Genomic DNA, 14,195 nt, shown 5'->3' on the forward strand with positions numbered 1-14,195 from the left:
GGGCTCTCTATTTCTTAATCCCCACAAGAGGGAACATTCCCTTTGAACCTGACATTGTCTATATCTGTCACAAATTTAAAGACCTCAAATAGGTCACCCTCTAGCCCTTCTTTTAAGAGAAAAGAGACCTAACTTACTGCATAAGTTCTATGTTTTTACATAGAACATAGAACTTATGCAGGACAGGCTCTTTGGCCCTTGATGTTGCGCCCACCTGTGAAACCAATCTGAAGCCCATCTAACCTACACTATTGTATTATCATCCATACATTTAGCCAATGACCATTTAAATGTCCGTTAAGTTGGCGAGTCTGCTACTGTTGCAGGCAGTGCGTTCCATGCCCCTACTATTCTCTGATTAAAGCCCCCTATCACCCCTTAATTTAAAGCTATGTCCCCTCTTGCTAGCCATCACCATCCAAGGAAAAAAGCTCTCACTATCCACCCTTTCTAATCCTCTGATTATCTTGTATGTCTCTATTAAGTTGCCTCTGAACCACCTTCTCTCTAATGAAAACAGCCTCAAATTCCTCAGCCTTTCCTTATAAGACCTTCCCTCCATACCAGGCAACATCCTGGTAAATCTCGGCTGCACCCTTTCCAATGCTTCCACATCCTTCCTAATAATGTGGCGATTAGAACTGTACGCAATACTCCAAGTGCGGCTGCACCAGAGTTGCAATATGTCCTCATGGCTCCGAAACTCAATTTCTCTACTAATAACAGCTAACACACCGTACACCTTCTTAACAACCCTATCAAACTGGTTGGCAACTTTCAGGGATCTATGCACATAGACACCGATGTCTCTGCTCATTCACACTACTAAGAATCTTAACATTAGCTCAGTGTATTTCTGTTACTCCTTTGTTTCCTCACACTTTTCCACATTAAACTCCATTTGCCACCTCTCAGCCCAGCTCTGCAGCTTATCTAAGTCCCTCTGTAACCTGCAACATCCTTCTGCGCTGTCCACAACTTCACCGACTTGAGTGTCATCCGCAAATTTACTAACCCATCCTTCAATGCCCTCATCTAGGCCTTTTATAAAAATGACAAACAGTAATGGCCAAAAACAGATCCTTGCGATACCCCACTAGTAACTGAACTACAGGATGAACATTTCCCATCAACCATCACCCTTGGTCTTCTTACAGCTAGCCAAATTCTGATTCAAACTGTTAACTCACCCTCAATCCTATGCCTCTGTATTTTCTGCAATAGCCTCCAATGGGAAACCTTATCAAATGCTTTACTGAAATCCATATATACCACATTAACCACTTTACCCTCATCCACCTATTTGGTCACCTTCTCAAAGAACTGAATAAGGTTTGTGAGGCACAACCTACCCTTCACAAAACGGTGTTGACTATCCCTAATCAACCTATTCTTCTCTAGGTGATTATAAATCCTATCCTTTATAATCTTTTGCAAAACTTTCTTTACTCCCCTCTTGAACAAGGATACAACATTTGCTATCCTCCAGTCTTCTGGCACTATTCCTGTAGAGCTGGAAATGTGTTGCTGGAAAAGCGCAGCAGGTCAGGCAGCATCCAGGGAACAGGAGAATCGACGTTTCGGGCATAAGCCCTTCTTCAGGAAGGGCTTATGCCCGAAACGTCGATTCTCCTGTTCCCTGGATGCTGCCTGACCTGCTACGCTTTTCCAGCAACACATTTCCAGCTCTGATCTCCAGCATCTGCAGACCTCACTTTCTCCTCAACTATTCCTGTAGACAATGACAACACAAAGATCAAAGCCAAAGGCTCTGCAATTTCCTCCCTAGTGTCCCAGAAAACCCTAGGATAAATTCCATCCAGCCCAGGGACTTATCTATTTTCACACTTTCCAAAATTGCTAACACTTCCTCCTTATGAATCTCAATTCCATCTATGTCTAATAGCCTGTATCTCAGTATTCTCCTCAACAGCATTGTCTTTTTCCTGGGTGAACACTGATAAAAAATATCTCTACCTCTTCAAACTTCACACATAGCTTCCCACTACTATCCTTGACTGGCCCTAATCTTACTCTAGTCATTCTTTTATTCCTGACATACCTATAGAAAGCTTTAGGTTTTTCCTGATCCTACCTGCCAAAAACTTCTCATGTCCCCTCCTGGCTCTTCTTAACTCTCTCCTTAGGTCCTTCCTGGCTAACTTGTGTCTTTCAAGCATCCTAGCTGAGCCTTCACATCTCATCCTAACATAGTTAAAAAATCACACAACACCAGGTTATGGTCCAACAGGTTTAATTGGAAGCACACTAGCTTTCGAAGCGATGCTCCTTCATTAGGTGATAGTGGATCACCTGATGAAGGAGCATTGCTCCGAAAGCTAGTGTGCTTCCAATTAAACCTGTAGGATTATAACCTGGTGTTGTGTGATTTTTACCTTTGTACACCCCAGTCCAACCCCGGCATCTTCAAATCATCCTAACATAAGCTTTCTTCTTCCTCTTGACAATGATTCAACTTCTTTATTAAAACACAGTTCCCTCACTCAACCACTTCCTCCCTGCCTGATAGGTACATACTTATTAAGGACACACAGTAACTGTTCCTTGAACAAGCTCCACATTTCAGTTGTGCCCATCCCTGCTGTTTCCTTCCCCATCCTATGCATTTTAAATCTTACCTAATCGCATCATAATTACCTTTCCCCCAGCTATAACTCTTGCTCCGCAGTATACACCTGTCCCTTTCCATCACTAAAGTAAACATAACCAAATTGTGGTCACTATCACCAACGTGCTCACCTACCTCCAAATTTAACACCTAGCCTGGTTCAGCACCCAGTACCAAATCCAATGTGGCTTCACCTTTTTTAATATGTATAGACACACATTTCTGGAATAATTCTTACAAATCTTCTCTGCATCCATTTTAGTCCTTGTAAATGTAGGGGTATGGGTGCTTCGGCGGGCCGGTGTGGACTTGTTGGGCCGAAGGGCCTGTTTCCATGATGTAAGTAATCTAATCTAATCCTTCTGCACCTATTTCATAATAGAGAAACCAAAATCACATGCATAATTCTAAATTGGTCAAATCAAAGTTCTATAAATATTTTGCAGAATGATCCTACCTTTTTATTCTATCCCTCTACAAGTACAAGCTAGTGTCTGTGTTGCCTTGTTTTAATGACCTTTCTAATCTGCCGTGCAATTTAGTTAGAGGTGGGATCATACAGTACAGGAAGAAATTGTAATGTTCTTTTTATTTAGGCTTTGTAAACCTTTTTTTTGCCTATAATAGGAACATCTAAAATTTGTTTCTCTGTTCCACTTTAATGCTTCTGTATAAGGGATGTTTTTGTTTCTCTGTTGCATGTATTGTGCAGATGTGCCAAAAGTAACACATGCCAGTAGGAGTCTAGTCAGCCTGATTAGGGTCTTTAAAAGCTGGTCAGTGAGTTGCCAGTGTGAAATATCATCTAAATCGACTGTTCACTAATCTGGATGTAAAAAAATTGGATGGATTAATACAGTACTGTTTTAGTTTAATGGCGAGATCAGTACTGGGAATGAAAAGAAACAACAGGTAGAATAGTTGTAGAGTGGCAATTGCATGAAATTCAAATTTCCCGCATGCAAAATCCATTGGCAGCTATCATCATACTAAAGTGGAAACATGTGGTCTTAATGATAACATGCATATGAATTCAGACACTCATGTCAGATTCAAAGTTACAAGGCACACAATAATATCAATGGATGTTTTAAGTTGATATAGAGTTGTATTTTATATTTTATGTGAGAGAAGCAAAGTATTGGAGTGACTGAAATAAGGTGGATATAATGCGAAAATAAATCGGCCAACATGAAGAAAGAATTTTGGTAGATAGAAGCTCTAATATTATCATAGCATACAGCAGTACTGTGACCCTCATTGTTTGTTATATACATAAATTATATAGATGAAAATATGGGGGGAGTGGGAAACAAATTTGCAGATGACACCAAGATTGGTAGAGTGGTTAACCCTCAAGAAGTTAGTTGTGTATTACAAGAAGATGTAGATGGGTTGGTCAGATGGGAAGACCAGTGGCAGATGGCATTTAATCCTGATAAGTGTGAGGCGATGCACTTTGGAAGAAGAAACAAGATGAGAGAGAGTACTTAACGAATGACAGGACACTGGGTAGCTTAGAGGAACAGAGGAATCTTGCAGTAATTATGTACAGATTCCTGTGATGGTAGAGCATGTAAATAGGTATAGTTAAAAAGGCATATGGGACACTTGATTTTATCAGTTGTGGCATAGTGTATAAGCAAGGAAGTATTATTGGAGTTGTACAGAGCATTGCTGACGCCACAGCTGAATTCTGTGTGCAGTTCTGGTCACCTCACTACAGGAAGGATGTGATAGCACTAGAGAGGGTACAGAGGAGGTTCACCAGGATGTTGCTGGCATGGAGAAATTGAGCTATAAGGAGAGACCAGATAGATTTGGATTATTTTCTCCAGAGCAGAGAAGACTGAGGAGGGACATGATTGCGGTGTATAAGATTATGAGGGATATGGTGAGGGTGAAGAGACAGCAGCTTTTCCTCGTGGTCGAAGGGTTAATCATGAGAGGGCACAGTTTAAAGGTAAGACTCAGAGGGGATTTGGGAAAAAATATCTTCACTCAGTGGGTGGTGGGAATCTGGCATTCACTAACTGGGAAGGTAGGAGAAGCTGGAAACCTTGCAACCTTAAAAAAAAAAGATTTTGGATGAGCATTTGAAACATCATAACTTTCAAAGATATGGGACAAGTGCAGAAAATTGGGATTAGTGCACCATTAGTGGCAGTTATGTCTGCACAGGCTCGATGGGTTGAAGGGCTTTTTCTGCACTGTATGAATCTATGAAAGTGATGGTATGTTATTTTTGTAAGAATGGAAGTATTGTTAGACAATGGTTGCCACAAATATGAATAAATATTTTGGACTGATTTTCCAGAATATGGATGCGTATTCAATAGGAACTTACTTAAAGATCAATATATATTAATGACTATGACCGCCACATGTTTTCAATCCATTCCCTGCCTCCCTGGCAAGAGGTATTTAAAAATGTTACTGTTACGTCTTCAGCTACCAGGTCTGAATTCAACTTGCTTGTCTATGATTAGTTGACAAGATTTAAAATAAAAGTTAGAAATATCAACATGTATAATCGTGAAATGTTTCAATTAGTTATATCTAAGTAAGTACGTTACTTTTCTAAGACAATTTTTGTAAAAGTTAATTGAATTGAATGCCTTTTTTATGTATTGACAGAACAAGCATCTGGAAGAAAAGTGAAGACAATTCAGGTTAACTTTATTAAAAGGGATATTTACCAGCACATCAAGGAAAATCTGAGAGGACTTGAAATTGGGGTCCTGGGTAAGTAAATTAATTTTTTGATCAGATTTGGAAGTTTGATTACATAAATCCTTACTTGATTATTGGGGCTGGTTCTAATTGCAGCTGTTTTAGCATATGAAATATATCTGGAATAATCAAATTCTGCCTCGACATAGCATTGTCAAATTGGCTTCATATTTTCATCATGTACTGAACCTGGTGTGTTACCACAGATAAAAGAAACACCTGAGAGGTTTGAGTTTTCTCTCGTCAAGTTGAGAATATGAAGAAGTGATTAAATGAGCGCCTTAAAACTATGAAGAAATATGATAGGATTAATAGTGAAATTTATGATACTCTGGAGTAGCAATGCAAGTGCACATATTTAAGAAAATTACATAAAACCTAAAGAGGAGTTTAATAAGTATCTTTAAAAGGTTCCTAGATTATGAAATTCTGACACAAACTGTTGTTACAGCTGAAGTATCAAATAAAAATGACCTTGTTATTTGTAAAGAGCCCAGAGACTTGTGCACTGCATTAGAGTTGGCAAGTTTCAATTTCAGAAAGTCAACATAAATAAAACAATCTCCCATCAATGGGTCAGATCTAAGTTCTGCAGTCCTGTCGCATCCAATTGTGAATGGTAATGGACAGTTAATCAATTCACTGGAGGAAGAGGCTCCACAAATAACTCCATCCTGAACAATGGAAGACCCCAAACCCAAAGTGCAAAAGATAAGGTTCAAGCATTTATCACAATCTTCAACCAGATGTGCGAACAAAGAACAAAGAAAATTATAGCATTGGAACAGGCCCTTTGGCTGTCCCAGCCTGCACTGATCCAGATCCTCTCTCCAAACCTGTCATCTATTTTCTAAGGGTCTGTATCCCTCTGGTCTCTGCCTATTCATGTATCTGTCTAGATACATCTTAAATGAAGCTATTGTGCCTGCCTCTACCGCCTCTGCTGGCAATGTGTTCCAGGTAACCCCACCCTCTGCGTAAAGAACTTTCCACTCCTATCTCCCTTAAACTTTTCCCCTTTCACCTTGAATATGTGACCCCTAGTAACTGAGTTCCCCACTCTGCTACCCACCTGTCGATACCTCATGATTTTGTAGGCCTCAATCAAGTCCCCCCTCAACCTCCGCTTTTCTAATGAAAATAATCCAAATCTACTCAACCTCTCTTCGTAGCTAGTGCCCTCCCTACCAGGCAACATCCTGGTGGACCTCTTCTGCACCCTCTCCAAAGCATCCATGTCTTTTGGTAATATGGTGACCAGGACTGTACACGGTATTCCAAATGTGGCCGAACCAAAGTCTTATACAAGTGTAACATGACCTGCCAACTCTTGTACTCGATACCCCTTCCGATTAAGGAAAGCATGCCATATGCCTTCTTGATCACTCACTCTATTGACCTGCGTTGCCACCTTCAGGGTACAATGGACCTGAACACCCAGATCTCTCTGTACATTAGTTTTCCCCAGGGCTTTTCCATTTACTGTGTAGTTTGCTCTTGAATTGAATCTTCCAAAATGCATCACCTAGCATTTGCCCGGATTGAACTCCATCTGCCATTTCACTGCCAACTCTCCAATCTATCTATATTCTGCTGTATCCTCTGACTGTCCTCTTCACTGTCTGCTACACCACCAACCTTAGTGTCATCTGCAAACTTGCTATTCAGGCCACCCATACCTTCCTCCAGATCATTTATTTATATCACAAACAGCAGTGGCTCCAGCCCAGATCCCTATGGAACACCACTGGTCACAGTTCTCCATTTTGAGAAACTCTGTTCCACTGCTACTCTCTGTCTCCTGCTGCCCAGCCAGTTCTCTATCCAAATGGCTAGTACATCATGGACCCGATGTGACTTCACTTTCTCCATCAGTCTACGATGGCGAACCTTTATGAAATGCTTTACTGAAGTCTATGCATATGGCATCTACAGCCCTTCCCCCATCAATCAACTTTGTCATTTCCTCAAAGAATTCTATTAAGTTGCTAAAACTTGACCTTCCCTGCACAAAACCATGTTGCCTATCTCTGATAAGCCCATTTTCTTTCAAATGGGAATGAATCCTAATGCTCAGTATCTTCTCCAGCAGCTTCCCTACCACTGACACCACGCAAAGTGGATAATCCACTTTGGCCTCCTCCAGTAGTTCCCAGCATTAGAGATAACAGTCTGCAGCCAATTTAATTCACGCCACATGATATCAAGAAACTGTTGGAGGCAGTGGATGCTGCAAAGGCTATGGCCTTGGCAATATTCTGGCTATTGCATTGAAGACTTGTGCTCTAGAAATTGCTACATTCCCCAGCCAAGCTCTTCCACTGCAGTTACAACAGTGGCATCTACCTGAAAATGTAGAAAATTGCTCAGATATGTCATGTACACAAACAGCAGGATAAATCCAACCTGGCCAATTACTGCCCCATCAGTCTATTCTCAATCATCAATAAAGTGTTGGAAGGTGTCACCAACAGTGCTATCAATTAGCACCTGCTCAACAGTAATCTGCTCAGTAACCCCCAGCCTGCGTTCCACAAGGGTCAATGAGCCCCTGCACGTAGTACAGCATTGATTCAAACACAGATTAAAAAAAGCCTAAATCCAGAGGTGAGTTCTTAACATCGAGGCTGCATTCAATTGAGTGTGGCATCAAGTATCTCTAGCAAAATTAGAATCAATAGGTATCAGAGGGCAAACTCTCTGCTGGTTGGAGTCATACCTGCTATATAAGGACATGGTTGTGGTTGTTGGAGGTCAGTCATCTCAACTCCAGGACATCTCAGTAGGAGTTCCTCAGAGCACTGCCCGAGGCTGAACCATTTTCAGTTGCTTTATCAATGATCTTCCCTCTAAGATAAGTTCTGAAGTGGGGATGTTCATTGTGCAATCTTCAATGTTGCCACGAGTCACCACGAGTTAAATAAACAATCGAGTACATGACGAATTAATTTCTGACCACAATGTAAACAACTTCTTGGCTGCTGGGTTAACACAGTTTACATGCACAAGACAGAGGAATGATCATAAAACCACTCAGGCATGAAATGATAGACCACAGACAAACACTTAGAAACCGCAAAACAAACGTGTGAAAACCAACGCATGCCGTACAAACCACATAACAAACAAACAGACCTTTGTCAACTTCCCCAATCTTTACATCTTGTAAGTGAGAATTTAATGGGTGGTCTTTCATTCTGTCTCACTGGGAATCCCTGCCAGTCTGTCTTTCCCCTAGCTGGATCAGGCACATGGCTGCTCTCTGGCTCAAGTCGAATTCCGCCTCTGCCTAAATGGGCACAATCTGGGTCTAATTTTGGAGCTCACCGGCCTGCTGCGTTCAAGCAGGGAAACCGGCTCAGTACTGAAATGCTGCCGCAGTAGATTAGAATTGTGGCTACTCCCCCTAGACATCCAAAGCTAGCCTCCAGGTCTGAATTGGGCACAATTTGAAAAGTCAGGTTCGCTTCCCCTGTTGATAAAAAGGGCCTACCAACTAACGCCAAACCGTCGAAGAAATTCAGCCCAATGAATTAGAGACCATAAACTAGGATCACGGTGAAATTGACAAGCAGTTTATTAAACAATGCAATATCGTGGAAGAGAAATTGACCAGGCTGACACAGAACTGATTCTCTGCACAGATGGCCAGAATGCTCTTCCCTGAACAGAAGGTGCAGGCAGGCTTTATAGGGGTACAACACAAAGGTGATGATTGTAAAGCAGGTACAGTGCAATGATGAAAATTGTAAAGCAATTAAAACAAGAATAAACTGAATGGAAGTTAATCAGTATCAATTCATTTGCAAATCTCAAGATGGTGAACCCGCCTGGCCAGAATCTCTTGCCCTGCCTCAGCCCGACTTTCTCAATATGGCGGCTTCACCCAGCTACTATTCGCTGACCTCTGCGCCAACAAAAACAAGGCCTACCACTCTGCACCCACCCTCAACAGAACGGCCTTCCAGAACTTTCCGACCACTTTCGAATTCCTAACTGCGCGCCCACCACAACAAAAACAAATCACAATACCGTTTTCCTCACCCGTCGCCATCACGATCCCCTCTCTCCTAACGAAAATTGACCACACCCTCCCTCAACAGCCCCACTGCTGCCGAATAAACAACCACCCACGTCCTCTCTCCACCCTGCGAACTGCCTCACATTTAAACTCCTCAGCATACAAAGTGGCCCTAACTGCCCTAAACCCGTGAAGGATGACACTAGTGTCCCTTTCTCCGCTCCGCCCGGCCTGCACACCCCTCCACCCTCTCCTTCCAATATTCCAGTCAGCTCTTTGAGTGGATGAGAATGTCTTCTGGAAGATTCTTCATTGTATTTCCCGTCCATGCGAATATGTGTAAATGTCCCTTCTCCTGGCATTCAGATGTGTCCATTGTGATCTTCCTGCAAGTGAAGTCTTCTGGGATCTCTCAGGCTGCATCTTTGTTTATGCATTATTGGTTTCCATGGGAAATGAGCCTGTCCTTAGGGTATTGGGACTGCAGTGCTAATCAGTGCTGTGAGCTTTACTGTGAAGGCTGTTGGGGAAGTGCATTCTCTGGTCTGGGAGCAGCTTGGACGTGTCTGGTTTCTTTTTTAGCCTGTTGGCCAAAACAGGGGCATTGTGGGTGTGTTCTGTATGTTGGCATGCTTGATCTGTCTTTTGCAGGCCAGCTTCTGTGATTTTATATGGCCATGCTGTGGGTGGCCAGGGTGGCAGATCTTTTGCCACACCCACTAATGCTGTGATTTCATGTGGCCTTCTTTACTGCAGTGAAAACACCAGAGCTTTCTAGCTTCTCTTTCCCCTTTATAGGTTTCCTTTTCACCCTGTTATAAGTTATCCTTATGACCTTCACTGAGATCTACTTTTCCCTTGTGAGGATTTCTCTTTTCCCCAATTTCTATTCCTCACAATTGAAATTGATGTTGGAAGCCAAACTTTGATTTATGAACCAACTTATAATCAGCAGCTACTTCAGCTGCTAATCTTGCCGTTTCACCTCTCTGCTCTTCTATACGAGTTCTCACCACTTCAGGAAGTGAATTTTTGACCTCCTCTATCTTTTTAAGCTGACTTCCCTGTCTAAATACCAATTAGACAGTGTACATACAAGGAATAACAAGGAAAAGACAAACACATAACCTCAACACCAAGGAGAGGGAAGCACTAAAATCACTAAGAAACGATAAGAACATAATCATACTACCAGCAGACAAAGGCAGAATGACGGTCATCCTGGACAAAGCAGAATACACCCAAAAAGCACAACAACTACTTGCAGATACCAACACCTACCAAAAGAGGGCGTTTGACCCCACCCCACAGCTCACCAATAGGATAAATAACACACTGAGGAATCTACAAAAAAACGGACAGATAACCAGGTCGGACCGACAAAGAATGAAACCTGAAAGCAACAACACCCCCAGATTCTATGGACTACCTAAAGTGCACAAACCAGACATCCCACTCAGACCCACAGTATCACTACCAGGGACACCATCACACAAACTGGCTAAAGAACTACAGCAGAAACTGAAACACCTGATCAGCGGATCCAGACAATCTATACAATCAACACAGGAATTCTTGGACATCATCAGAAATATACACATAGACAAGGAAGAAACCAAGGTCTCATTTGACATAACGGTACTGTTCACCTCTATTGACAAAACCCTAGCCAGAGAAACAATAGCCAACCTGCTGGACATACAGAACAGACAACAGGACGTGGAACCTATCAACAAAGACGGCATACTCAAACTACTGGACTTGTGCCTCACAACACACTTCACATTCACAAACCAGATATACGAACAAATCAACGGAACACCCATGGGCTCACCGATCTCTGGACTCATAGCAGAAGCAGTAATGCAAATGTTAGAACAAACAGTCCTACCACAAATTCAACCCAAACTCTGGGTCAGATATGTGGATGACACCTTTGTAATCATTAAAAACACAGAAATAGAGAAAACACACTGGATCATCAATGCCACACTAACAGGAATCCGATTCACTAGAGAGGAAGAAAAGGATAACCAACTCCTATCCCTAGACGTGATGGTACAGAGAAAACCGAACGGAGAATTCACCACAAAGGTATACAGGAAAGCCACACACACAGACCAAGTCCTGAACTATGAAAGCAACCACCCCAACACACACAAACGAAGTTGCATCAAGACACTATTCAAAAGGGCCACAACACACTGCAGCACACCAGAACTGCAAAAAGAGGAAGAGGAACACCTGTACAGGGTATTCGCCAAAAACAGATATCCGCGCAATTTCATCAACAGATGCCTAAGAGAAAGACAACGGAACGAGGACATGCCACAACCCAAAGGACTAGCCACACTACCATACATCAAGAGCATATCAGAACTGACAGCCAGACTACTGCGACCACTAGGACTTATAACAGCACACAAACCAACAGCCACTCTCAGACAACAACTCACCAGAATGAAGGACCCCATACCCAGCATGAGCAAAACTAATGTAGTGTACAAAATCCCATGCAAGGATGCAAGGACTGCACAAAACACTATATAGGACAAACAGGAAGACAGCTAACGATCCGCATCCATGAACATCAACTAGCCACGAAACGCCACGACCAGCTATCCTTAGTAGCCACACACACAGACGACAAACAACATGAATTCGACTGGGACAACACTACCATTATAAGGCAAGCCAAACAGAGAACAGCCAGGGAATTCCTAGAAGCATGGCACTCATCCACAAACTCCATCAACAAACACATCGACCTGGACCCAATATACCGGCCACTACAGCGGACAGCTGAAACTGTCAACCGGAAGCGGCAGGGACAGGCCACTATAAATGCCGGAGGAAACACCACAGAAGCGCTTCACAGGAGGCTCCCAAGCACTGAGGATGTCACCTAGACAGGGAACGAAACGTTTGCAACAAAAATTTCCAGCTCGGCGAACAGAACCACAACAGTGTACATACTGCTGTGTAAATACTGCCACAAGCAAAGGAAGCTCTGGATGTGCTGTACTCCACCATTAACATCCTGGAGATGGAACACCCCGAGGTCCTGTTTATTATAACTGGCGACTTCAATCAAGCTAATTTAAGGAAGGTGTTGCCCAAGTACCACCAGCAATTACTACATGAAGCACCACTTAAACCTACTGAATTCAACACTTGGAACAAAAGACACTAATGCCTACCACTCGCTGCCTTTCAGTCCAACAACCCTCATCCCAAATTGAAAGTCTAGAATAAACTCTGCTAAGAGCCCCCAATCTGTTATGGACCAGGTCAGACCCCTCAAAACATTTTAAGAAGGTAGCCCAGACCCAAACCTTTTTTTTATTAAAAGGCAGATGTAAAATGGATATTCCGGGAGTAATGTGGCTGGTCAAACCATTTGGCTTAAAGCAAAACAGATTTACTACTGTGCTTGAAACACAAACAAAAGAAAATGGAATTTAGAATAACTTAACTAATTGAAAACCCAACTGATACGATATCGTAATTTACTAAGGAGCTGTCCCAATCCCTGCTACGTCCCATTAACACACTCCTTAACAAAAGGTAAATTCAAACACAGATTCTTACTGGCAGGAGAGATTTCAGAGAGAAGAGTTAGTCAGGCATGGGACTTCATTTCACTGTAGCTGTTTCTCTAGGTTCCCAACAATTTTTTTGATTATTTGCTAAAACATACTAAATTAGAAAAAAAAAATCCCTGATCTGGAGAACTGGCCCCTTTCATTGTACAAGTATTTTAAAAAAAACCTAAAGGCCACTTCTGTTTGTTAACTTAGGCAGGGTCCAGTAGCCATTTTGACACCACTGACTTTACAATCTCTTGAAAAAAACCAATGACAACATACCCTTGTTAAAAGGACAGCATCGTCACACTACTTAAGTGTAGTTGGCACTGTGCCCATCCAACTTGAACCAGATAACAAGTTTCTCAGAATGGAAGTGTCATTATTGGATGAATTGTGCTGGATTTCAATCATTATTATAGCTACAAGATGTAACTGAATGAAAATTATTGAATGTAAGTATTGCACCCAGTGTTTCAGTTTGTTTCTTAGGATATTACATACCATTGAGCTCAGCAATTCCTCCTAAGTCAGTGAGAGACATTTTCTACTTTAACAGGTATTTTCAAAATCTCAGCAGGAATTGACAGAAAAATTAAACAGTTGTTGAGGAACTTTTAATAAGCAGAATAATGAAACAGATGTAAAGTAATAACGAGCTGCAGATAGCAAGAATGATTTTGTGATCTTCTGCAATCATAAATTAAATTTGGGAACTGTGCAAAGCTATTTTCACTTGATTTACGTGACCTTTAGATATTTAAAAGTAAACGTAAGTGCTTTCATTTTGTTACAGTGAACAATGTTGGAATGATGCAGAAACCAAACCCCTGTAGGTTTCTTGAAACGTACGACATAGATAAGGTAATGACCTTTTTAATGCTAGAATTTTGTCACTATACTTTGAATCAACCCTTCACTGTTCGATAGATTCATGATTATCACATGACATTATGTTTTTTTTATAGCAAACATTTTATTAACTGGCACCTAGGAGACCAGGAGTGTCCTGGTTGAACAAATATTCCAGTCAATCAATAGGTGAAAAATATTCAATGTAAAAAAGCATACTAAGTAATAGAAACATAATGTAGGGGGTGCACACATCACTGTTATACTTTATTTACAGTATAAATCACTTAAATAATAATGCAACTTTGCCTTAAATAATATTGACAGAGAGCCTTCTCACTTGTGCCCTCAGTTGACTACTATGACATTGTGG

General features: G+C 41.7%; 1 protein-coding gene across 2 annotated transcripts in view; it reads left to right on the forward strand.

The window, feature by feature from the left end:
* hsd17b3 (hydroxysteroid (17-beta) dehydrogenase 3) overlaps window positions 1-14,195 on the forward strand; it is an 83,635-nt gene that overhangs the window by 23,886 nt on the left and 45,554 nt on the right. For both annotated transcript variants that reach the window (XM_043713512.2, XM_043713519.2), the window contains exons 4-5: window positions 5,267-5,374; window positions 13,767-13,834. In XM_043713512.2, coding sequence (XP_043569447.1) covers window positions 5,267-5,374; window positions 13,767-13,834 — 176 coding nt within the window. The remainder of the gene's footprint in view (window positions 1-5,266; window positions 5,375-13,766; window positions 13,835-14,195) is intronic.

This window comes from Chiloscyllium plagiosum, unplaced genomic scaffold, assembly GCF_037043375.1.
Source record: "Chiloscyllium plagiosum isolate Xiang-an unplaced genomic scaffold, Cpla_swu_hap1 HiC_scaffold_2, whole genome shotgun sequence".
Classification (NCBI taxonomy): Eukaryota; Metazoa; Chordata; class Chondrichthyes; order Orectolobiformes; family Hemiscylliidae; genus Chiloscyllium; species Chiloscyllium plagiosum.